General features: G+C 43.8%; 1 protein-coding gene across 1 annotated transcript; it reads left to right on the top strand.

The window, feature by feature from the left end:
- The first annotated feature begins 2,728 nt into the window (after window positions 1-2,728).
- Window positions 2,729-24,577, top strand: si:ch211-136a13.1 (HHIP-like protein 1). Its single transcript, XM_036536582.1, has 11 exons — window positions 2,729-2,872; window positions 4,860-4,868; window positions 6,849-7,082; window positions 11,845-12,491; window positions 13,941-14,084; window positions 20,169-20,497; window positions 20,964-21,090; window positions 21,486-21,631; window positions 22,175-22,256; window positions 23,292-23,374; window positions 23,550-24,577. The coding sequence occupies exons 1-11, from the start codon at window positions 2,729-2,731 to the stop codon at window positions 24,575-24,577; spliced, it is 2,973 nt and encodes a 990-aa protein (XP_036392475.1).
- The last annotated feature ends 1,527 nt before the right edge of the window (window positions 24,578-26,104 follow it).

The raw sequence follows: 26,104 nt of genomic DNA, 5'->3' as shown, positions 1-26,104 counted from the left end.
AGTGAGTGCAAAGCATTTTGCTTTCCACCTTCTGTATCTGAAAGCTTATCACATTTAGAGACAATCCCAAAACCTCTCCGCCAGCTCCACACTGCCCCCCCTGACCACTCTGATGCCGGACAGCAGGAACTGCATGGTGAATGGGGCAAAGCTAATCTTTGCAGCTGCACTGCAGTTGAAATGGCCTTGATGCTGCTGTGGAAGCAGACACTTATCAGTCCCATAGGACACGCAGGATGTTTTGCCGCATGCATGCTTGTTCAACAGAAGAGGGGGTGCATGTTATGTAATGTTTGGGGTATTTTTATCAAAGGCGCTCAGCTGTGCTTGATTAGCCATCTGCGATCAAGCCAATTGAGTGTCCTCAGAGACTTTGTGCAAATGCGACACAGGGAATGCCCCTGCATGGTTCACAAAGGGCTAAACAAGCAAGCCTCTGCATCTCTGCTATGCATCTCTATACATTCCATGTAAAAATACACATGCACATTAGTCTATTTGCAACATATTATGAAAAATTGTGTCTGTAAAATTGTTGAAATACGTCTCTCTGTTGTGAAGAACATCATTGTATGCATCCTATCCAAAATGGAATCCTGAATGGGAACATGCTCAGAGCATATAGTTAGCTTGAATTATGGGGTCACAGACATCTCAACCATTGCACTGTAATACCTTAAAGGAAAAAGAGACTTACAGTGGATGTAGAAAGTCTACACACCCTTCCAAAATTTGAGCTTTTGTAGTCTTAAAGGCTGAAATCAAGACAAGTGAAGCCAGAGTTCTTTTTTTAGTTTTATTTGCACATTGTAACCATCAATATCTGAGTGAAAAACAAATTCCTCAGTTTGTCAGAAAAGTATTAAAATTAAAAATGTCTTGGTTGCATAAGTCACACCCTTGGTGGAAGCACCTTTTGCTTTGATAACTGCAGTGAGTCTGTTTTGTAGTCATGTAGATTTTGCTATTTTGCCCCAGTCTTCTATGCAGCAGAGTTAAAGTTCATTTAAATTGCGAGCAGACTGCTTATGAGCAGCGCTCTTCAGGTCAGTCCAAAGATTTCAATTGATTTTCCTTTTTTCTACCATTCCACTGGATTAAGCTGTGTGCTTTGGGTCATAGTCATGCTGAAAGGTAAAATTCTTCCATATCATCAACTTTTTTTGCAGAGGGTAGCAGGTTTTCCTCTTAAATCTTTCAGTATTTTGGCACTGTTCATTTACCCCCTCCATCCTCACCAGAGCTCCTGTCCCTGCTGAAGAGAAACACTCCTATAGCATGACGCTGCCACCACCATGCTTGAAAGCAGGGACTGTGCTCTTAGGCTGATGGGCAGTGGTAGCTTTGCATCCAATGCATCTTTTGGAACTAAGGCCAAATAGTTCTACCTTAGTCTCGTCAGACCACAAAACTTTTTTTCCACCTGGCAACAGGAGATCCAGAGTATCTTCTTGCATAATTCAGACGAGACTGGATGTTCTTCTTTGAGATAAGTGGCTTCCATCTTACCACACTATTTCACAGCTTAGAATTGTGGAGAATATGAAATTGTTGCTATGTTGCTACTACACTTATGTTTTCTGTAACTCTTTAAAGTACAAAATGCAAACCCAACCCGCACCTGTGTTCTTAAATGGGATGACCTCCGATTGAGCTCATTGCCCTCGCAGAGCGTCTTTCTACGGTTGACTGGGTGACTCCTCCTGCAAAAGCTCCAGGTATCAAGACGGGAGTCCAGTCGAGCGTGAAATTAACAGGCTCGTTGTCTTCATTGTTAAAGGCCACTCAACACTGAGGCGGTGAAAGTGTGCTGGAAGAGGATGTGGGGGGTAGGGAATTGAGTCTTTGCGTCAGCTTGTAACTTGGCACATGCCTAGGCACCTAAATTGTCATATTTACTGCATTACCAGCACTGCCAAAATAACAAATCACTCACATTAAACATCAAAACTCAAAATGCTTTAGGTTTATATATAGAGTGTGTGTGGGCTTTTATTTTAGGTTTTGAAGTGCACTTGAGTGCACTTTCCCCTTTACTTTTACTCCACCAGTCCATTGAGATTTCTTCTTAAAAGCAGTTTCTTCTTACTGGAAGTGGACTGAATGTCTTTTTTGTACTATTTTGTCCTAAATTCTTTGGCCATAACTTGTTATACGTGATGGCTGTTTTTTTCTGTCATTCATATACAATAGCTTTGGTAAGTATTCAAACCCCGTCACTTTTTGCCCACTTTGTTGTGTTATACACTTAATCTAAAAATGGATTAAATGTATTTTTGGTTGTCAATCTAGAGGGAGGAGGATATTGTTGAGCTCAGATGTAGACTTTAGGACAGGTGGGTAAAAACCAGTTGTAGAAGAATAAAGGTTTCACACTCTGAGTCAAAGTCTTTCAGTCACTCAGAAAAAAGGAGCTGCTTTTATTAATAAATACAGATAACAGAGCAGACGTTTCAGCCCTCTGGCTTTTCTCAATGCTCATGTTTGTCAATCTACACAAAATAACCCATAATGATGAAGCAAAAACATTTTTTTGCATATTAGTAAAAATCTGCTCCAGAGCGTACACAATCTCAGAATGGGGGAAGGTTCAACTTTCAGCTCAACAATGAACCGAAGCATACAGCTAAGATAACGCTGGCTTCAGGAGAAGTGTCTGAATGTCCTTGAGTGGCCCAGCCAAAGTCCGGACTTGAACCCCATGAAACATCTGTGGAGAGACCTGAAGATGGCAGCTCACAGACGCTCCCCATCCAATCTGACTGAGCTTGAGAGGATCTGCCAGGAAGAATGGGAGAAACTGCCCAAATCCAGGTGTGTGAAGCTCGTACAGACTTACCCAATAAGCCTCAAAGCTGTGATTGCTGCCAAAGTACTGAATAAACTGTCTGAATTGTGACGTAAATGACATATGTCAGGTTTTGAATTTTAATGAATTTGCAAAAGTTCCAAAAATGTTTTGCTTTGTCATCATGGTTATTGTGTGTGGATTGATGGCCAAAAGTAATTTAATCCATTTTAGATTAAGTGCCTAACACAACAAAGTGTGCAAAAAGTGAAGGGGTTTGAATACTTTCTGAAGCCACTGCATATGGACAACACTATATTTATAGATGATAGGACACACAGCTACTTTAATATATTTTGATTTTTATTATTTTAACCTCACCCAATACCAAAGATATGAGACGGTAGGATTGTAAAGGGTTTTGAGAAATTTAATATGATTCCTGGGCTAAATTAACATTCACTGAATCTAATACACTGATTGTCAATCCTGCTCCTGGGGGCCCCCTACTCTGCACGTTTTCCATCTTTCCCTGCTCTGCCTACATGACTGAACTCTTCAGTGGCACTTTTGATTAGCTGAGCCCACCTGAATTAATCAAGAACATGTGCACTAATTTCAATCAGGTGTGTTTGGAGCAAGGATAGATAGAAGATATGCAGGACAGTGGGCCTCCAGGAGCAGGATTGAGAAACGCTAGAAAAGAACTTTTCGCATTGCTCAGTATTTATAGTAAAACAGCTCTGCAATGCAGTCTCGTGCCACATGAGGGCTCCCTGTTTTCATTCCATTTCACTGCCCAGGTTTACAGTAACCTGGAGTTGTAGTTTTGCTTTCTACACAATCAGTGAATACGTTTTGTAACCTGCAGCACAAAATAGACAGTTGCCAATAATAATGACCTCAGATTACAAAGCACTTCAGAGTCTTGATTTACTATACTTACTTTACCAAATTATAACACAAGCGCTGATGAATGCAACGTGGTGTGATCTCTCTCTCGGTCTCGTGCGTGTGTGTGCGTGCGTGTGCGTGCGTGTGTGTGTGTTTAATGTTTCAGATGGTTCTTCTCCTAACAATAGACTATAAATCTTATAGACCTGAGGATGCTTGCTGTCATCTGTTCATTACTCACTTCGCCCTTTTCTGCTTAGCGCCGTCATGCCTGGCTTCACGTGGTCTCACGCTGATTCAGCCAAACGGGATTTAACTGCAAGGATCTTTAAACCACAACCCACGCCCGTCTTTTTTAAAATAATATGAGCCGACACTCCTTCAGGCTAAGCGAACATCTCAGGCAGCGGTTTGAAGAGGTCGATGTGGTTGAATATGGTATCCGTTTTCCTCTGACACTTTCGAGAAGCCGTCTCTATCTGTACTCATTTCGGATTCAAAGGGGTTTGTCAAGATTTACCGAACCCAGGCTGCTTGTTCGGCATCTGAGTGCAGCCGTCACTTTTGGTCTTAGGTGAAATAAGCCTCTGCTACAGTTCGAGTAAATAACCATTGGCAATGTGCCATAGGACATTCAGTGAGCGACATACCACCCTAGGAGTTCTTTATTGTGACTCCAGTGATGTATGACTGTACAGCGCGCACCATATACTGCATTCCTCCAGAGTGCAGTAAGCAGATAAAGCCGTGGCTGGTTTTGTTCACAGATCGAAATGGGTCCAGGTCTGTAAGTTTAAAAGAGGTGAACGCGCGAACCCTGCTGAGCCCCAGGCTTCGGCTGAGATAAACTAGGAGCGATCACAAATTCCAGATAAATGAACGGGCGCTGACCGTTATGTCTCAACCGGCAACATCTGTCAGCGATAGAGAGGAAGTCGGTTTCTACGTTTAAAGAGGTTCTAGAACACTAGTGGGCAACCAGTCGAAGAAAGAGAGCGACATCCTGTCGAAGGGAAAGAGAGCAAACTACAGATTTGTGTGTGTCATATAAATATACAAACACAAATGCCAAAACAATAAGTGTATGAAGAGTATTAGCAATACGAGAGCTGCATGTTGCAGAAAAAAAGCGTCCGAGTGTATGACGTTTACTTGTATGTGTGTATAGCCGTATTTACCATTTATTTAGAAGGTATATTTAAAAAAAAAAAAAAAAAAAAAAAATATATATATATATATATATATATATATATATATATATATATATATATATATATATATATATATTTTTTTTTTTTTTTTTTTTTTTTTTTTTTCCTTGATGCTGCTTTTCAAGAGAACAACTCGGTGATTCCGCGGTTTTCTTAGCCGAGGTCAGCACATACAGCGCGCTCTCTAGTCTGGGAATAGGAGGAGCGGAGTGCGGGTGATTTATGGCGACTTGCGTTTGCTCTCTTCACACCCACTTGATTGAAGAGGGACGTGCGGAATGGACAGGTACCTATTAAATGACTTACACTCCACTATATTCTGCGCATATGTGCTCCTGTCTGTTTGAGCTGTGTCATTGTACCGCTGCGGATTTTACTCCAGCTCCTCCGGTCTATCCCAAGTCTAAAACAACTGGAAATCACCAGTGCCCCATTCATAAGAATCATTCAATCGATTGGTCAATCGATCAGCAAAACCTTTAGGACAGATGTATGCAAAGTATCTTCTAAAAAGAAACATAAACATAGTGGACAAATGTGATTTGGATTTAGGAAGCAAAATATCTGATTATATCATCATCATTATCGTCATCATTATCCTTAAGATCACATTATTATTTCTACGGCTCCCTAGATGCAGTATGATGAAGTGCCTGTCCTGTGCTATGTGCTTAGGGCTAGTTCTTAATGAGAGACAGATGTCACTATGGTATTTATGGACTCCCTGGAGTGAAGCCTGAGTAGCCAAACTTCGGATGGAAGCGCACCAGTAGCCTAGCTACCATTCCTAGTGAGAAAACCAACTGTTACGAAAGAGAAAATATGTTTGGGTTCAATCCAGAATTTAAGAAACTGTTTCATTGCCTTGTCAAGGTATGGTCCATACATTACATGATACAATAAATATACAACATACACCCATGTAATGTATGATATAAATCATGGTCACTTTCATGTGTGTATTGTTTCTGCATGTATTTGACAATGCATTTTACATGTAGTCAAATTTACACTTCTACTGTGTGTGAAATTAAATACACCATACAAAAGTGGCCATAAAAGGCAAAGTTCTTGTGTACTCCGTGTCACTTTCTGAAAGAGATGTACTTTTTATATTCTTTAGCACAATAACATACAGCACATTTTGTGAAGTATGTGTGATCTCTGTGATGTGAAACCATTGCTCCAGCCTTCCAGCACACGTCCCAGCTCATGTGTCTGGCCCCCCCACATATACACACACACACACACAGACACAGACACATGCATACAAACTTTACCCTCCTGAGTGTGTCAGAGGGGAGGAGGGGTGTGAAGGGATGAGTGTGTCAGACAGCATGGGGGGGAGAGAGACAGAGAGGGAATGTGGGGGGGAGGGTTGCCACAGCTTGGTGATACAGACAGGGCGCAATGGGAAGGAATGCGTGTGTCTGAGTGGGTAAGATTGGAAGGGAGAAAGAGGAGGGAGAGAGAGAGAGACAGAGAGAAAAGAGGGAGGAGAGAAAGGGAGCAGGAGAGAAGGAGCAACCCTGTATGAGAGAGAGGGAGGAGAGAGAGGAGACAGAGAGCGCAAGAGAGAGGCAGGGATAGTGAGAGAGAGAGAGAGGAATAAGGGGAGGGAGTGGAGGGGTGGGAGGAAGGAGCACGTGGAAGAGTGGCTGGGCTGCTTAATGAAAGGCCCCCTTACTTTGCATCGTGGACGATTTTCTGCCTGGCGAAGCCCGCGCCCGGGACCAGCGAGAGGGGTTTCCAAAGCAAACAGTGCCGGAAAGTGCTGGGGGGGGGAGAACTCACACAGACGTGTGCTCGCATACACACACACAAACACACAGGCATTCCCCCCACACCTCCAAGCAGCCGTGCCTGCTAGCGTCGGTGAAGCCTGCTGACCTGAGATCAGCGCTGCGATGAGCAGGGCGATTCTGCGGAGGGTCCTTCCACGCTGCTGCTGCTGGCTGCTGCTCCTGTGCGCCCCCTGGCTGGGGGACTCCCACCCGCAGTGCCTGGATTACAAGCCCCCCTTCCAGCCGCAGGAGCCCCTGACCTTCTGCAAGGAGTACGCCAAGTTCGGCTGCTGCGACGTGGAGAAGGATGACCTGATATCCCAGAGGTACTACCAGATCATGGACTACTTCGATTACTCGGGGTACGTCACATGCGGGAAGTACATCCGCAGCATTCTCTGCCAGGTAAGTTATTCCCGCTCGGAACGCTTGCGGTTCGACCTCAGGTCACGCTGGAGAATTGGATTGGGGCAAAGGACCACTTATACAAGCCGAAGGGGTGTTTGTTTCTATGGTGCGCACTGATGGCTTTCCAGAGGATCCCTTAGTCCAGCTTCTTCATTTCATTTTATTTTCACCTTTTCATTTCACCAGACTTCACTGGGAAAACACCGGAATGCTTCTAGTGAACCATAGTCTTGTGAGCTTGAAATACGGTGGAGCTAAAAGTTACCTCTCAACTGCTGAACCTTTTACCGAAAGCAACCTACCAAAAGTTACCAAACTAACCAAACCTGTTCTTGTTAATGTGTGTAATTTTGCTGGATAAACAACTGTTGCTGCTGGTTGCATTTTTATCCAATTGCATCAATCAGTAGCATTTCCCTTTCATTCACATTAAGTGATATTAATTATAACAAAGAGACAGTGTGGCATGAAATGGTTCTGATTGTAGGAAAGAATCCCAACATTACAACATGCTGATCTTCCTGCTGTAATGAAAATATTAATGTTAACTGCACAGAGATTACAAAGGTAATGGCATCACATTAAATGTATTTAAAATGATCATAAGGAACACTTGCAAATCATGCATATCACTCAATAATAGCCTCCTCAAGTCTTCCCAACCCTCCAGTTATTTGTCTTAACATTTCAATTTGCATATTTTTGTCTCTTAGGTTGTGTGTCATCCTTTTCATGCTGATTACAGTACAGTTCTGTCTCAACTGTTTTTGTATTCTCCCACACTATTTAGCTGGCACTGTACACTAAAGCAATATGTCTCATAGCCAAGACTGCAACATTTGGTAGCAATGCCTTGTGGGTACCTTCTTCTTGCAACTGTAATTTAATTAGATTTTGTCTCAGAACTTCCATTTGGCATCTGGTACCCCTTAAAGGAGTTCATTACTTTTGCCCATGTGACTGCAATGTACACATTCCTATGGGTTTCATAGTGTAGCAAAGTCAAAGAGTCAAAGATGAAATGAGAAACGTAATGGATCCATAATGCTTCCAGTTTGGTCAACAAAGCATTGGGGTAGAAAGGCTCTGGTAGGTCTCCATGTGGCCATGTTCTCAATTATGAGGGAAATAAAACAGTCTCCCCGCTGCTCAAACCAGTGTTTACTGGAAGTGAGCTCATTCAACGCCTCATCATCATTGTAATTGCAACCCTGGCCTACCTTCAGAAATGTACAGAATTGGAACGAGACAGCGGTGCCCTGCTATGTAAGGGCTCTCGAAGAGCCACTCATCTTGCGGAACCATCAGCGATGGTAATTACCATTCAATGATGGCAATTGGGCCCCAAACCGCAGACCCGCAACGCAAATATCCCGAATGGAGTTGCTTTTCTGATGAGTAATGCAGATCATGAGCTCCTGCCCTCAGCTAAGTTTTGCCCGGCACTGACTGGAACATGAGCTCTGCAAGCGATAAGGCTGGCTCCAGGGGAGACGCGGTGCCATTTTGGCTCCTCTGGGGGGGGGGGAAGCTCACGTCAAAGGCCGGCTTTGTTGGGACATTTATCGCAGCTTAAAGGGGCTGCCTGTAGTCTATCAGAGGGTCATTGACTGGCCAAATATCTGTTCCCTCCCACTTTCCAAGGAACAGCATGTATCGAGTTTCCACAGGCAAGGTGAAGAGCCGAGGGCCAGCGACGCGCAGGCCGGTGGTGACGTGGGCGCACGAGCGCAAATATTGATTCTGCTCCGCTTGAGTTTCAGCCGTTTCCCCTGGTCCCCTTTTTCAAAATGCTGCATTTGGGAGCCAAGCAGCAGGAGACGTGCAGCTATGGGAATGGCTCTCCGAGACTGGGGGACGTCAGCTGGGGCACTCGCTCCCAGGTCGGAGTGTTTACGGTGCCGGTGGGTGGGTACACGGAGCTTGGAGGAGGGACCGGCTGGGCTTCTCAGCTGTGGCCAGCGCGCAGTTTTTATTCTCAGCCTCCAACCTTTGGAGGGGGAAAGGCTTTGCGGAGGTTTCTTTGAGGGTATTTCTGTTGGCTTTGGTGAGTCACACAGGAAACGCAGATGCGCAGTCCTACACAAGTTTATGTGGCACTTTTCTCTGCACCATATATTTAACAGTTTTACTGTCTTTTTTCGGTATTTGTTGGTGTGTGTGTGTGTGCATGCGCATGTGTGTACGTGTGTGTGTGTGTGCACTCACACCAGCTAATCTTATTAGCTCCTATTTTATTTGTGGATCTTAATATAAACTGTTACCGCCACCACAATAAGTTGTTCTGCGCAAGTTGCCAACCTCACTCCCAATTAGCCTAAGATGTCGCCAGCATAATGCACTGATGCTCTGAGCGCTTTCAGAAGAGAAGCTCAAATGGCACATGCAGAATCCCTGCAGACCAAGAGGCTGTCACGGCATCTGGTTTCTATTTCCACGAACAAAAGCCACGTTGGAACAATGGTTCCCAGACGGCGGCTGTCACTGAGGTCTCAATCGCTTCAGCAAAAGCCCCCAAATTAGCGTTTGTCCATAAACCACACAAACAGGGCATAAAAGTCGAGCTAAGGTGAGGGAAAATTCCAGGGCCACTGTTGGCGCAGCAGACACATTCTCCGGTCTCCGCTCTTCATCTGTCATGGCCAGGAGAGCCAGAGACAACGGCGGCAGGTGTAGCATCAGGCCACTACAGCAAGTTGACAAATTGAGAAAAAGAAAGGAACAATAATAATAAATAATAAAAAATAAATTCTAGCTGTCATGAGAGAGCTGCTACTATTTTAACCCCAGACTATGCAGTTGAAGCCACAACTGAGCACCACAAGTTCAAAGGAGATGCTAATTAGGCCGGGGCTACTAATTATGGCTGACACAGTTTTACTGACAGATACGAATTAATTATGTCTTAGCTCAGTGCAATAAATGCGTTAAAGCGATGCCACAAAGGGAGCGCAGCCCGCCAGAAACAGAGAAGCGCTTGTGTGTGGAAACCTCTCAAAAAGGGACACCTAGGAAGCGGAGGCTGGAGAAGCCATGAGCTGCTGACAGGGAGCTGAATAATAATTCTCACAGAGAGTGAGTGGAGGAAGAGCAAGCCCTTGTCTTTATGTTGATACATATGTATCTTTATACACACACACACACACACGTATAGCTGTGGTCACGCTTGATTCAGACTGTAACGTCATTAATCCTTCACTATGAAGGAACATCTGGCAGGGGCTGTGATGAGGTTTATGAAAGAAGCGTACTCGTGATTATTGGTAAACATATGCTTTCATGTTTGTTTCTATGTTTTTTCATATGGCTGGTAGAAGGGCAGTCCCCTCACTTAATCTGTGGGAAAATGATGGGCTGTAAAGATGTGGATATAACAACTGCACAATGAGCAGTTTTATTAAACATACTGCATAGTATATGGACGTATGAAACTGTTGTCCCATTACAGATTGACGTTGACTGTTGAACTCAATTAACTAATGTCCAGCCACCATCATCCAGCATGTTTCTGTGATGCTCTCATGTCTAAGATCACCTTCTGTTTCAAATTAGAACCCCTGGATGATGGAAAGTAGTCTGTCGTCCTAGGGTGTTCAAATTAGCGCTGGCTAACATCTTTACATTACCGTCATGCCAGCTCAGCTCTGGGGCAGAGCCATCTACCCATGCTCATAAGGTCACACACACACACCTCCAGACCCTCCTTTTCTGATAGCTAATTGCAATTTTAGGTTTTAACTGTAATGTGGGATGGCATCCAGTGCTTTCCCGCCAAGTACTTAAGCTTTTCATATGCATGGGAAAGTTGTTTTAGGTGTTCTGGATAGGGAGTTTCAATGGCTACGGTCATTTATCTTTCCTGACTTTCCCGGTAACCTTGATTTAAAAAAAAATGGGGCATGAAAATAATGGGTAATGAACAGGGGAGAATATCAAAGAAATGGGTCAGCTTGGATCAAGCACTGATGTGGAAGAAACTTTTTTTTCCAGAACACAAGATTAGCTCTTAAATTATCCAGCTATTGCTAGAAAAAGCTGGTTAAAGTAAAAAAATCCTTTACACGCTGCATGTAATTGGCTGCCTCTAGTTTCAACCTTGAATTGCCTGTTATAGTCTTTAAGGGATGTTGTGCTAAATTTTAGAGCGTTTTGCAAAAGGATGGATGAGTTTTCTCACCCGTCATTAGAGGCCTCATTAGAGCCTCTGAGAAGGTGCCACGTCTGCCTAAACTGTGGTACCATTATGCCATTATGCCAATTCCTGTAATGGGGTGGAACAGGCTCCACATTTGTGTCCAATCATGGTTACGGTTTGTACCTCTACATCCTTGCCACACAGTTCCAGCGGCCTACCAACATAGTGAGAGGGGTGTGGATTATGTGGCCTGGACCTAATGAGGGATTATATCATCCAAGAGGACTTTAAATATACACTATTCGCAACGCAAATAGCTATTACCAGCTGGTGAATGTTGGAAAGTTTTCTCCAAAAGACGACGTGCTCGATCACAAGTTTCTCTCTCAGAAGTCGATCGCTGAAGTAGCGGAGAGCAGCTGTTTGACAGTGCAGCTCGACAGGGTAAACACAGACCTGGCATTACGTGGGATGGCAGGCTAACCACATTGGCTCACAGGATTTATTCTTGCTCAGAACAACACAGTCCGCAAAGTCCAGGATTTCTTCTACTCCAAGTACCGTCTGCTGGTGGCGGTTAACAGAGGGAAATAAGGATTCATCTTTCTTCCTCTCTTCCTCTAGGAATGCTCTCCGTACTCGGCCCACTTGTACGACGCGGAAGATGCCAACACGCCCATGAGGGAGCTGCCAGGCCTGTGCAGCAACTACTGCGGTGACTTCTGGCATCAGTGCCGCTACGTCCTCAGCCTCCTGACGGACAACAACGCCACCGTTGGGATCGAGGACGACCAGAAGCGGTTCTGCGCCTTCCTGGAGCTCAAGGACCCTGAGTACTGCTACCCCAACGTGCTCACCAACGCCGAGCTGAATGCCAACCTGGGCACAATGCAGGCGGATCCTGAAGGCTGTCTGCAGCTCTGCCTGCAGGAGGTGGCCAACGGCCTGCGCAACCCGGTGGCCATGGTGCACGCAGACGACGGCACGCACCGCTTCTTTGTCGCCGAGCAGCTGGGCTTCGTCTGGGTGTACCTGCCCAATGGTTCACGCGTGGACCGGCCCTTCCTCAACCTGACGCGCGCTGTGCTAACCTCTCCGTGGGCTGGGGATGAGAGGGGCTTCCTCTGCCTGGCCCTGCACCCACGCTTTGCCGTTGTCCGCAAGGCCTACGTGTACTACTCGATCGCAGTCAAGAAGGAGGAGAGGATCCGCATCAGTGAGTTCACGCTGTCCTCGACCGATATGAACATGCTTGATCACTCCTCAGAGAGGTAACTATATCCGGGCGCGGAGAGAGTGGGCCGCTCAATTCGACCTGCCGCATGGTGTCACAATGTTGATCTGATCTGTCAGTATGCATGAGCCTAGGCAGATATTCCAAACAGCAGTATATTTTACTTGGAGAAGCTTAAAAATACCCTAAGCTTTCATGTCACCCAGGAAATGATGACTCATCTTTGAGGTTTCTGTACCTCAGAGCTCCCTTGGGTTTAGTTTAGTCTACACTAAAATCACAAATAACCAGTCTGATATATACCCAAAGGGAGTGGTTCACCAGAAGATTACACCAAAAAATGTAAAAACTATTTTATTGTACATGCATAGCATTTATCAGCTTGTCCTTAGGAAACTGACCTTCCTTACTTGGTGTAAGGCCAAGAGTGTCTTTACCACACTTCATTATCTAACAAAACTATACTTCCCATGCCAACATCTTATTTTTGACTTATTAGGTCTGCCTCACAGGAGGAACTTATATGGACTGAAACATCGACAGGGTATATAAAGAAACTTATGCGTGTTTGCTTTTAATGTCAGGGTGGAGGGAGGAAATGACTTTCTCTGTCCTGCAGTTTCTGTCATTTCCATGTAAACTTTTGCCTCTCCCAATCCTTGAGGCCCAGACCATAAACATCCACATAGCTTCTTCACTCATGGGAAATGGCATGCTGAGATATTTCCTTTAAAGGGTTGAGAAAATCTCATTGAAATGCACCTCCCTGAACTTTATAGGTCTAAACTAAACTTTCAGATTCTTTATGTGTGTAATACAATAGAGGGGAAACAGTAATTATAAAACGCTTGCTCTCTACTGCCAGAATGTCCATTTGGCCAGACAGATGGATGTGTCCAAATTTTCATCTATCATTGCTTTTAGCAGGAACCCCAAAAATAAAATAATAGGCCTAACACTTGCGTCTTGGTTAAAGTCTCCAGTATTTGTTTTTAATTTCAAATTCAAAAAAATAAAAAGAAATAAATAAAATCTAAACAAACTGAAAAGGGAAAATACATAAATTCCTAAAAACTAGGGATGGGTTTCCCAAAAACTGAAAACACTGGAGATATTAGTGTGTGGCCTATTCTTTTCCTTTTAATCAGTAAGGTCCTATGAGGAAACCGGCATCTACAGTTATATTCTGGGTAAGTACAATGATTTAGCCATTTTAACACCAGAAAATCCTTTATGAAAAACCAGAATATATAAAACATGATTCCAGACATTTCGAAAAAAGATTTGCCACATGGGAAAGTGTAGAAAATGATCTTTCTGCCATGTATGTTCTTTAAACTCTGTTAACATATGTGAACATATATTTCTTTTTCATCAAGGATTAGTCAACACGGTCAATGTGTTTTAACCCTTTTCGTCAGGTGCCTCTGTGGTACTCTTCCGGTGAAAACTGAAACGACAAAGAGCCCTGTGTTTCTTTTTGCAGAATTCTCTTGGAAGTTGTGGAGCCAGCTTCCAATCACAACGGCGGACAGCTCCTCTTTGGACATGATGGCTACCTCTACATCTTCATAGGAGATGGGGGCAGGGGTGGAGACCCCTTTGGCAAGTTTGGAAACTCACAGAATAAGTAAGTGCTTTTACACAATGTGATGGCAGCATGTCCTCAGCAATTTTTAAAAACAAATAATAGAGTTTTGTTTTGAACTTGACAGCTCGGTGGGTCAGAGTTTATCCAGATGCCTAAATAAACTAAATATTACTGAAAAGCAAACAAATGCCAGGCCATTCCCCCAGGCTGTCTCCACAAAGCCATTTGTGCTTAGCTTACAAACAATCATGCAGCCCACCAGATTCAACATAGATGAGCTTGCAGCAAAGCCACTGAAACATCTTTTAAAAAATGGCTCTTACAATCCTAAGCAGCACTATAATTCTAAGCAGAACCAGTGTTGCTGTCTCTGCTGCAGTGCCCTCTAGTGTGAATAGACGGCAGAGGCTGTCTCGCAACTGAATGTTAGACGATACTGTGACAGTAAGCTTGGTGTCCGCAGGCGCAGCCCAGACTGGACAGATGCTGGTAAACCAGAGCATCATCTCTTAGAGCACACTAACAACACTCTCTTTCTTTAACAAAATGCCATCATACCCCTCAAAGTACATATTGAAGTTATGTATGACCACATATTGTAAAACATGAAGTCCGGAATATTAGGAATATATTTTATGTATTCATCAAAATGTAGGGTGTGTGAAAGCACATACATAATTTACCACCATGGTTGTATAAGATTTTTCATGTAAACTTTTTATACAGAGTACGGATTACAATCTGTACAATTTAATATATCATATACAAAACCCTAAAAGTGACAGTAGCACTGCTTAAAGTATTTTCTAATATATGTGGGATATTTTCAGAAATGTATCGCCTGTTTGGAAGGGTTGTATATTTAATTTTCCACTTATTATTATTTCCACATATTTATTTTCCACTAGAACATTACATCACCATTAGCTTCAAGTGGGAGCATGGCAAACAGGTATACATACAACATTGATCTTCAAGAGCTGATCACATCTCTTGTACTTAGAATAAGAAGCAACAAATAATAAAGCAACAAAGAATTTTCTGTTGATGGTCAAAGTAGAGAAATGTTTATGATTTGCTCTTTTCTCCCTCTTGCCGGTTCAACAGCCAAAGTCTGTAGAGGCTTGAGGCTGGGGTTGTTGTGACTCTTTGGGTGGCTCAGTGCCACTTTGTAGACTCGCGGGGCACCGCTATTTCCTCCGTGCCAGGAGGAAACTCACCCATCAGTGCCAAGGTGAATATTTTCAGCTGCAGCGCCTGTCTGGGGAAATGTACACAGGTCTTCAGGCTGAATGTTTGTGAGGCCACCAAATATAAATGCTCGAAAGGTGAAATAATGTCTGGCCGATTTCCCCCCAAGCGTGACAGCCTTTATATCTCTGCAGAGTGGCACTTCTGTCACCTGTCACATGGGCCATCCCAGCGGCTAGGGGTTATTTTGGTATTCTGTTTTACACACAAGAATCATTTACAGGGTGGCCGTGTATCACAGAATGCTTTGCTGACAGCAATGCAGCAATGTCAGTGAAACCAGGGGAGCACACCAGCAGATTCACGTCAAGTACGAGTACAAACACGTCAAGTTCCATCCATAGCGAGCTGGTCTTTTGTGTGTGTGTGTGTGTGTGTGCAGCACTAGGCCAAGGGTAATATTTAACAGGGCTCGTGTCTGACAGCTCTGTATCAGATAGTAATTGCCCTTGCCTTCTACCTTATAACTTAGGCGTTTTAAGATTAAATTACCACTTGTCAGTTTGTAAATTGAGTGAGCAGACAATTGAACTACTAATAATCCATTTTAAAAGGTATAATTCTGATTTGCCTTTAAGCACAACATTCCAGAAATCCTCCAGCACAAATCAGCCAGTAGAATGCAGTCATTTAGTAAAAAACATGTATGTCAGTCAGATAGTTACCCTAATTTTTAGTTGTTTTATTGTTTTTCAGACACTCAGATCTTTCCTCCAAGGTGGCTCATAACATATTTCAGGTATGAATGTGAGGTTTGTGTGGTATGTAGAAATGATTATGCTTTTAATAATTTCCAAGCACAACCCAGAACTCGTTGGGTGTGCTTTAATATGTTTATTGATGCAGTTTTTTCTTGCCTTGTTTAAGAAATTGCCTGCATTCTGCTGAATGCAGAATAGCTTCATTCCTCCCTCCACTTCTTTTCTGTGAAAGGGACAATGGGACATGTTACGATGTCACGACTGCGCCCACATAGCGTAGCTATCAACAGTCACGCCCAAGGCCGAGGGCTTTCAATCGTCAGCCGGGGTGGATGTCTCGGAGAAGCCAAGCATTTCTGGCCTCGTCATCGTGGCTGTGCGTCTGAGAATTGAACAGACTAAACAAATATTGACCCGCCGCAAGATCGGAGACTGAATAATGTCTCAAGCAACACATTGCAAAGAGGCCGCATTCCAAATGCCGTGGTCAAATTGACACAGTGATCTACGGGCTTTACATACTATTGTTCTGGCAGGCAGCTTGTGGAGTTAAGCTCGTCAACCATTTCATTCACTCCCCTTTTCACTGATTTAAAATGCTGACCGCAGAAGGAGTGATACAGACACCCTCTCCAAAAATGGTTTGGCTGAAGTAATGGAACGTATATGACAAAAGAACAATATCCTCAACATTAATACTACTTCTGAGCTCTGTGTGGAAGTATATTTGTCTCAGTTCCCAGATAGATTTAAACCCTGACCCATCTATGCACTGAAAGCAACAAATGTACTCTTTGGTTCTATTTATGATTCCTATAAGCATTTTTGCCTCCTACAATATGAAATGGATAGCAACACCACAGCAAAAGCAATTTGTGTAATTAGTGGGTGCTCCAAATGTTGTGTTTAGGTGCAGAGAAATGGATCACACTGATAAAATTAGTTTATTTAGCACATGAAACAATGCTTTCATACATATTCAGTTACATTTCCCACATGGAATTTTCAACAGCAAAAGCAAAACCTGATAATTAGTGCCGTTTTTAACTGATTTTCCATACTCTGTGTTTGAGATGCTGATTAAGTCCTATTATTCAGGCACAGATGGCGCAATTAGCAAAAGTGACTCTGCTGCCTAAGAATTGTTCCTCTCAGTGACATCTTTAATGTTCTTAAATGAACAATGGTGTCACAAAACCATACTGGAGGTCTAGGCCACATACTTCATCAAAGGACTGCAAATGTTTGTTTTGTGTGTACAGTGCAGTTCACGTACGACAATCTCATTTGCCCAGGTCTCTTTGATTCTTATAAATGAATGATTTCAAATCATCAGAACAAATTCTGTCCACACACGTAAATCAGTAACTTAATGTCTTGATTTATGCCATCGTCCATATGGCAAAATAAGAAATCTCTGAAAGCCCTATTATAACAACTATTATATGCAGAACATGCTGACCTTTGGTGTATTTGAACATTTTGAGAGTTTGAGAGTGATCAGGCCGGAGGCAGGAATTGAAGTTTTCTAGTCTGCAAGCCAGTGTTTATTGAATGGCAGCCGAGAGTCGAAGAACGAAACAAAACAACCAAAAAGTCTTTGTGGGCTCGCCCTCAACGGTCCGCCAATAAAAAACAATAAACCAAAACAACAAAGGCGAAATGAACCACTATACTGTTCCCCTTCAGAGCACCACAGACTGTAGGGTTTTCAGGTTGTGGATGAGAGAGGTCTTTTTCAGCCGACGCCCTTGACAAAGCTCTTTATGTCACACTTGCTCAGGTGTGTCGGTTCTTTCTGTATTCTACAGGCATGGCTGTTTTTCCCTCGCCCTTTCCCACAGACAGACATGAGCCACACCCCTTACATGCGTGGCATGTGGTGATTTACATGTGTAAAATGTACATTCAGTGTCATGATTGGAGGCGTAGGTGCAAATCCTAGGCAAAAAAGTATAGTATAGATGGCCAGAGAAAAAAGGGAAGGGGAATCAACGCATGCACAGATCCATGTGCATGGCTATATGTCAACTCATTTTAACAATATTTACAATGTTTAGATTTGACTCCTGAATTGTGGCAAGGGAAGAAAGCTCTGGGCCACCCAGATTTTGTTGTTAATTTACACATGACAAAGACGCTTTTCTTTGTCCCATAGTGATGCCATAGAGTGGGCTTCTATGAAACAGAAGCAGGCAAATTTTGGCACTCCTGTTATGAGAAACTGATTGTGCAATATCTTATAGTATGGCATTCTTTTGGTGTGTCCTGAAGATTTGGATCATTAGGAGACACATTCATTTAGTCAGCAATTATCACGGATTCTTGTATTGCATTATATGCAGTAACAGTTTTATTCACCCCAACATAAATTGACATGACATGGGCAGAATTAACCACGATAGACATGCATGGTCATGTTTGTCTGGCTGCAATCTGCTGATTTCTAAAAATCCTAAAAAAAAGTGATTTAATGCAGTAATGCACTGCTTACTTTCTGTGCCTAAAAACCGATCTGGGATCAGACAGCTCAAACCTAATCCTAACCCCAACCAAAATGTGAAAAAAAATGGAACCTAGCCAGGGTTATCACTTGATGATAAAATCTACACTACACCTCCAGCAATGCCAGGAAGAAATTCCTGGATTGCTCTGTGGTGGAAAATCTGTCACTAGCATGTGATTTGGCACGCCTAGGGCAAAGGATCTCACTGTGGTTTCTCCCTTCTGAAGGTTTGCTTACTTAGCACAGAGATTCAGTAAAAACAGCTGTAATTACTACCCAGTGTGAGGTGGTCTTCTGAGAAAAATATGACATAGAACATTGTTGCATATGTAGTGAATTGCATACTGCATATTGTCCTGTATGCATTAAATATCACAAATGGAAGTGGTCATAACTGACTTGTTGCAATATATGACAGATAGTTTGATACAGAAGACAACTTGTGCACTGTTTTATCATAAATCAGCTTGCATTTGCTAGACCTGTTACTCTGTTACGCAGTTTTGTTAAGAGCTCTTTATATCCATAGTCATAAATCAGCTAAATCAGCAGTAGTAGCTAAAAATGGCTAAGTCAAGCAAAACTAGGAACTGTTTATGTTATTTGATCCTAAGTTCACACAATGGTGCTCTTGAAAGATGCGATTGTCAAAGTGCAGCTGGCTTCAGAGCAGCTGGATATGCTGCCAACACGGTCTTTTCCGGATCTTCAAAAGCAGGTGACCAGAGCATGTGGTCTCAGAGGCCCTTTTAACAGTCGTGGCGGGAAATATCTCTTTCAACGCTTCTCAGGAGAAGAGAGGGGCCGAGGGCCGCTTGACGAGCACCCCTGGCAAGCACACAGAGATCGCACTGACAGCGAGGCGTTGGATGTGAGGGTTCGGGCCTGTGCCAAGGCTAATATTGACATTGCGCACCGCTAACGGTGCTGGCATGTGCAAGCGGAGGGAGGGAGAGAGCCTGTCACCGTACACTGCAATGCTTTGTCCTCGCCAACCCTCCACCATGCAGCGTGAAGCAGGGTTAGCAGTCACATGGTGGCTTGGGGACACAGCAGAGGGAAGGGGAGGCGGGCGGGCAGGCTCTGGAGGGAGGAGTGCCCGCTTCAAAACAGAGCATCCCGTTCATGCTTGATGAACACAGCAGGTGGCATCCGGAAGCCGGACATCCGTCCCTGGATCTAAAAGCTGCAGACTAAGGGTATTGATGGAGCTACACCGTTTTGTCCACTGGGCCTCCTCCAAGTGTACCTGCTGCCCGTGTGCTCTCTTAGTTTGAGTAAAAACATTATTGGGGAACAATCGTTTCTGGATAAACTAATAGAGAGTTTGACAGCAGTTGTCCACATTATGTACCTCTTTGATTTGCTCTGACTCTGAGAAATGAGTCTTGGTCTTTGCGATACGGACACAAAGCTTTAGCAGTCATTGGGTTTGTTTAGCAGAGCCTTTCTAGCCATCCTCTTGCCATCCGTCACTAATTACTTGACATTTACATTTACAATTACATTTAGTCATGGCAGATGCTTTTATCCAAAGAGACAAGTGAGCCAGAGTACAACACAGGCAAATAGCCATGTAAGGGGTCAACAGTATTAGAAACGCCACATGACCAAGTTTCAATAGTTGACCAGACAAGGTACAAGCTTGACCTCTGTCCAACGCAGGTCCACCCTGCTGGGAAAGGTGCTGCGAGTGGACGTTGACAACAACGACGACGGCGCCCCCTACAGTGTGCCCCCGGACAACCCCTTCATGGGGGTGGAGGGGGCCCTGCCCGAGATCTACGCCTACGGGGTCCGGAACATGTGGCGCTGCTCCATCGACCGGGGCGACCCCGTCTCAGGAAAGGGGCGCGGCCGCATGTTCTGTGGGGATGTGGGGCAGAACAAGTACGAAGAGGTGGACCTCATTGTCAAAGGCGGAAATTACGGCTGGAGGGCGAAGGAGGGCTTTTCCTGCTACGATAAACAGCTGTGTAAAAACTCCTCTCTCGGTAAGAGCACCTGACATGCTGACGGTTTTTTAAGGTGGCAGAGCTCCATTTAGCAGTTAAACAGTTGGAATCTTAATTATAGGTTTAAACTTGTTACATCTTAAACGTACTCCGTTCCATTATAACCACAGGATATGATGGGATTTACTCATCAGACAAAATCAAATTATACTTGAAAAAAGGCAACATGCAAGATGTAATCTTGTGATTAAATGTGGATATGCGTTGTAACTAAGAAGCTGTGCTTTATGCTAAGCTTTGAACTCAGCACAGGCGCTAAAGTTAAAACAGAAAATGCAATACTTTTCCAGTGTATAGCATTTCCTACACCACAAAAGGCCTCCCACATATCAGCAACAACTCACATAAGGTGATCGGGGAAAACATGATGGAGGTGATGCTTTTCAATGAACGGTGCATTTCAGAGAAGGTGACAGCGGTGCTTTAAGTTTTTTTTTTCCCTCAGATGACATCCTGCCAATTTACGCTTATCCCCATAAAGTGGGGAAGTCTGTGACTGGAGGGTACATCTACAGAGGCTGTGAGATGCCCAATCTCAATGGACTCTACATTTTTGGGGACTTCATGAGTGGGTAGGTGGTCCAGCTTTTGTCTTTGAGCTACTCTATCTGAAAGGAAATTGAGAAAACAGGCAACACTGGCCCTTGAGTGCCAGAGGTGCTCCTAGCTCCTAATTCAAGTATCTGTTGCATCACTGGATGAGCTAATGCGAGAAAAAAATGTTATTATCATTTTTTGTCAGGTTTCCTTCTCCAAGGTAATTTATATATTGTCTATTTATAGTTATGCATATTCATGGGAGTGATTCAGGTCAAGTAACATGCTTGAGGTTACAATAGCAGTGACCCACAGCTGAAAAGATCCTGCAGTCTTAAGGGGACAAGCCCAACTGCTTAACCACAGCACAGCAGTGGCAGCCAAAGGCCCTAATTAAAGCCTCTGTGTGATGCGTTCCTTTCCCTTGTAGACGCCTCATGTCCCTCAAGGAGAACTCAATCACCGGGAACTGGCAGTACAATGAGATCTGCATGGGCAAGGGCCAGACGTGCAACTTCCCCAAGCTCATCAACAGCTACTACAAGTACATCATCTCTTTCGCTGAAGACGAGGCAGGTAACCTTGACTACTACACACGTGCTCCACTGTTATGTTGGGGAGATGCAATGCAGCATGCAGAAAACCATCCCACAGTGAAAAACAGAGCTACTGTAGGTTAGTTAGGACTTGCTTTCTCTTGTCATTTGTAACAGGTCATTTCAACTCTTTGTTCATGCTAAGATTTTAAGTTAACAAGCCCTGGTTCTCCTTAGCCTTATGTACCCATGTGGTTAGACTTGCAGAGGCATGGCTTGGTAGAATGTGGATCAACCAGCTGGCCAACCCAATAAATTATTTAATGGAAGAAAAAAAAACTTTAGGTCGTTCCTCTTGGGCATTTTATTGGCAAACATGTGGCACAGTGTCTGAAGTGCCATCATCAAACGCATCGGGGTGGCATTGCCTTGCTGTTTGTGGTGACTTATTTGGATGACTGTAGAGGGTGAATGTCACTAGAACACTCCTATAGGAGTTCAGTAATCACCACAGTTTTCTTTCTTTCTTAAAGAAGTGGCTGCATACGTTTGCCCTTATTTTATTGTTTTCCCTTTTTTCCAGGAGAACTGTACTTCCTGTCAACTGGTGTGCCCAGTGCTGCTGCCCGAGCAGGGGTTGTGTATAAGATAGTAGACCCCTCCAGGTAAGAAAGACCTTTTATGTGGTGCAATCACAAAAGTGATGAATAATTCAGGCATACTGTGGCATAACACATGGATTGGTGTTATGATTCTGACCATGCATGAGTGTGTGGCCTTTTCCTGTCATCTCAGAAAATATCATAATGTCAGCAGGTTTCTGTGCTCAAGCACTTTTATGTCTTATCGAACCAAAACTACATGAATATTTTTGGGCAGCAATGCCAAAATGTACTTCGGGCTTCAGACCAAAAGGGTTTGATTCCAAGGTGAACCACACTATATGCTACCTGGATCTTGGAGCTTAACCTAGGTTGCTCTAACTAATCAAAACAATAGGTTGAAGCTTTTCTGTTACAGGTTGCATATTGCTATATCTAACTGCTGTCAAAATCGAGGAAGTTGTGATTTATAATGATCATTGGCATAGTGTGTAAAAGAAAATATGAAAAAATATACTAAGACTAAAATCCACTTTATCCAATATGGATGGTGAATTGAACTTTTGTGGATACAAAATAATTTATAAAGAAGCACCTAGGGTGGATTTGGTGTGCCTCCACCAAAGGACTTCTCCAGAGGCATGCTTTTAAAATATTTAGTGGCCTTTTCCCTAAAATGTCATACTGATCTCAAATTTATATTACATTTTTGCCCTTTGGTAGATATTCTTATCCAGAGCAACTTACATATGTTACAGTTTTTATGTTACTCATTTATACAGCTGGATATTTACTGGGGAAATTTTGGGTTAAGTACTTTTCCCAAGGGTACAACAGCAGTGAATTGCCGGTTTTATTCCAGCAGGGAATAAAACCGGCAACCACTATGCTACACTGCCACCCCTATGTATGCTAACGATAACTGTAAATGTTTAGAAAACTGTCCTTAAATGTGGCAATAAACACATTATGCACAGGGATAATTAACATGGTCATAATGTAGAGGAATAATAATACCAATTATGGAACCTTAATTAGCATGAGTGATAAAGGAAGGCAATAATGAGCATGTGCAATAAATTGGTCTTCCCTGCCCAGGAGAGCACCTCCAGGCAAGTGTAGCTTCAAGCCAACTCCTGTCAAAGTGAAAGGCAAGCTAATTCATTTCAACCCCAAGGAAGGTAAGCCACACTATGAACTCTGGGTTTTTTCCTACGCACACAATGAGTCATACTAATATCGAGTCATACAGTCACGGGCATATGACTGCTGGTATATGACCACTAGTACGTGCAGGCATGCTCTGTGCCATTGAAAAAATATGATTGGATGCTGCTTCTGCTGACCTTTCCTCAGAGTATGTGATGCACAAGAAAACCACCACAACGGCACCCCCCACCACCCCAAAGGCAAAGACCACTACGGCCCGGCCTGCGAAGACACCCACCCCGGCTGTAAAGAAGACCACCGCCAGACCTCTCACTGCCACCGCGTCTGCAAGAATGACAAGCAAAGCGAGGATGGGGCCTTCTGGCCCCACCACCCCAAGGTGGCCTCGAAGGCTGGCCACGACAGCAAGCCCGCCGGTGACAGGGAGGTGGAACCAGGTGACCACGGCAAGGCCAGGGCTCCCAACCTCTGCACCGTGGGCGCATGCCACTTCAACCCCTGCAGTCCCCTACACCGTCCCCGCTGTGGGCCCCACCACTGCTTCAGCCCGAGTCCCCCAGACTCCAGGCAGTGGGAGGTATCCCCGACCCACAGCACGCCCCATCACCCGACAGCCTCCCACAACTGCCAAGAGGGTCACGGGGGCATACCCGAAAGGCCCGCAGACCACCCCGAGACCCCTGCACTGGGTCTCCACCCCAAAGCCCACCTTCAAGACGCAGAGGCCCAACTTTACCCTCCCCAAGCCCCGGGAGAAGACCTTGAAGGGCCAAGGTGACAAGCTGAACTCGTCAGACGGGCTGAAGGAGAACCGGGTCCACAAGAAGGGCCAGGGCTCCAAGTACGGCAGGCAGCGGCGCCGCAAGTCCCGGATGGGAGCGGTGCGCCTGGTCAACACGCAGAACCTGACCGACCGGGGCCGGGTGGAGATCTTCATAAAGGGGGAGTGGGGCACGGTGTGCGACGACCTGTTCAACAGCAAGGCAGCCACTGTGGTGTGCCGGCAGCTGGGCTTCCCCGTGGCTCTCCGGGTGGCTAAGCGGGCCGAGATGGGCGCTGGCAACGGCCTCAGCATCCTCCTGGACGACGTGGAGTGCGAGGGCACGGAGAAGACGCTGCTGGAGTGCAAGCGGGCCAAGATTGGCAAGCACAACTGCTCGCACCAGGAGGACGTGGGAGTGGTATGCGGCTACGATGAGTATGGGGAGAGCTGAGTGCCAGGTCCACAGTGCCAGGCCTCTGTTGCTGCCTACTGCCCCCTGGTGGAGGCTTGCAAACTTGACATAAGGGAGGCTGCAAACTTACCTTTAAACCTTCAATTTGTCTTAAACCTGTTCAGAATAATTAGCAACTTTAGAGGTATGTTGTTTTTTTCAGCCTACCATATGTCAGGCTTGTGAAATCTATGGAATGTCTCAAATTAGGGTTCAGATATTACAATCTTAAATTCCAGTGCCAATATACCAGAGTAACATACCTAGCCATGCCCTTCAGACAACATCTCCCATTAATCTCAGGGGTATCTTCAACTACATTAATTTAGGAGGTGTCATGTTAGACTTACTAAGCTTTAACTCTACTTTTCTAGAGTATACATTTAACGTGGCCTTGGACCTTCCAACTAAACACTTTTCCAGGATCTGATTTTGAAATGCTGGGATTAATTGTTATTTTTAAAAGAAATAACATGCTTTTCATCACATCACATCATATCAACATCAACATCCAATCAAATTTTAAGTAGCTCAGCTTTCATGTAAAAAGGAAAAGCACTAAATTAAAAACTGAATTAAAGTGCTAGAAAGCACCATTTAAAACAGGGACAAATGACCCCAAATGAAAATAAAAAATATTAGGGACACTTTCATCTAATAACTATTATAATTATTTCTTCCTAGTATAAAAAATTGTGTGTCTGTCTCTCACAAAAAAGTAGACGTTTGAACCCCCCCCCCCCAACATACACACACACACACATAATTTTGATATGATTTCAAGTCAGAAACTGCCCCTTTTACCTCATAGGAAGATGTATATTTCCTTATTGCAGGAGTGCTCTCTGTTGGCCATGGAGTAAAAACAATAATGAAAGCTAAACTATTTCTGGACCTCCGCAGGAAAGAAATTTCAACATTTAATACCAGTTTACCATTAATAATAATTATTTACAACTAATAAAACCTTAACATGAATAATTCAGTTCTTTGTAACTATTATATCAATTCAATTCTTACTCATGCTACTTTAACTCGTTGCAGTACAATTTTTAGCTTTAACTGCAGATAAAGATATTAACCATTCAGTTGTTTCTAGCAAGAATGTATATTCATATGTTAAAAACTGTATTTCAGATTGAAGTTGCTTTTTGGTGATATGGAGTTTTCACATCAACTGCAACTTCAATGGCAACTTAACGATATCAATGATTCTGTTGTGTATACCAAAAATGTATATACAGGCATCAACAATGTAATTTCCGATTTCAGTTACTAACATTTTAATTGTTACTATCTAACTGCAACTGCAGCTAGCAATAAAGTATATGCAGCTAGTGAAAATCTATGTGTAGCCAACACAATTTAATTGTCTAGACCTGTCATTGCAGCTGGTAAGAACTGAATGGATGACATCAAAAATGACATATTTACAAATTATAATTGATTTTTTCCTGGGTACTAAATGTTGAATAAGAATATGAATAAGACACTTGGAGAGTTATTTTTAATGTTTTCACCTCATTA

The sequence above is a fragment of the Megalops cyprinoides genome, chromosome 9 (genome assembly GCF_013368585.1).
Source record: "Megalops cyprinoides isolate fMegCyp1 chromosome 9, fMegCyp1.pri, whole genome shotgun sequence".
Classification (NCBI taxonomy): Eukaryota; Metazoa; Chordata; class Actinopteri; order Elopiformes; family Megalopidae; genus Megalops; species Megalops cyprinoides.
Note: the sequence above shows the minus strand (reverse complement) of the source record. Positions and strands in the feature narration are given on the sequence as shown.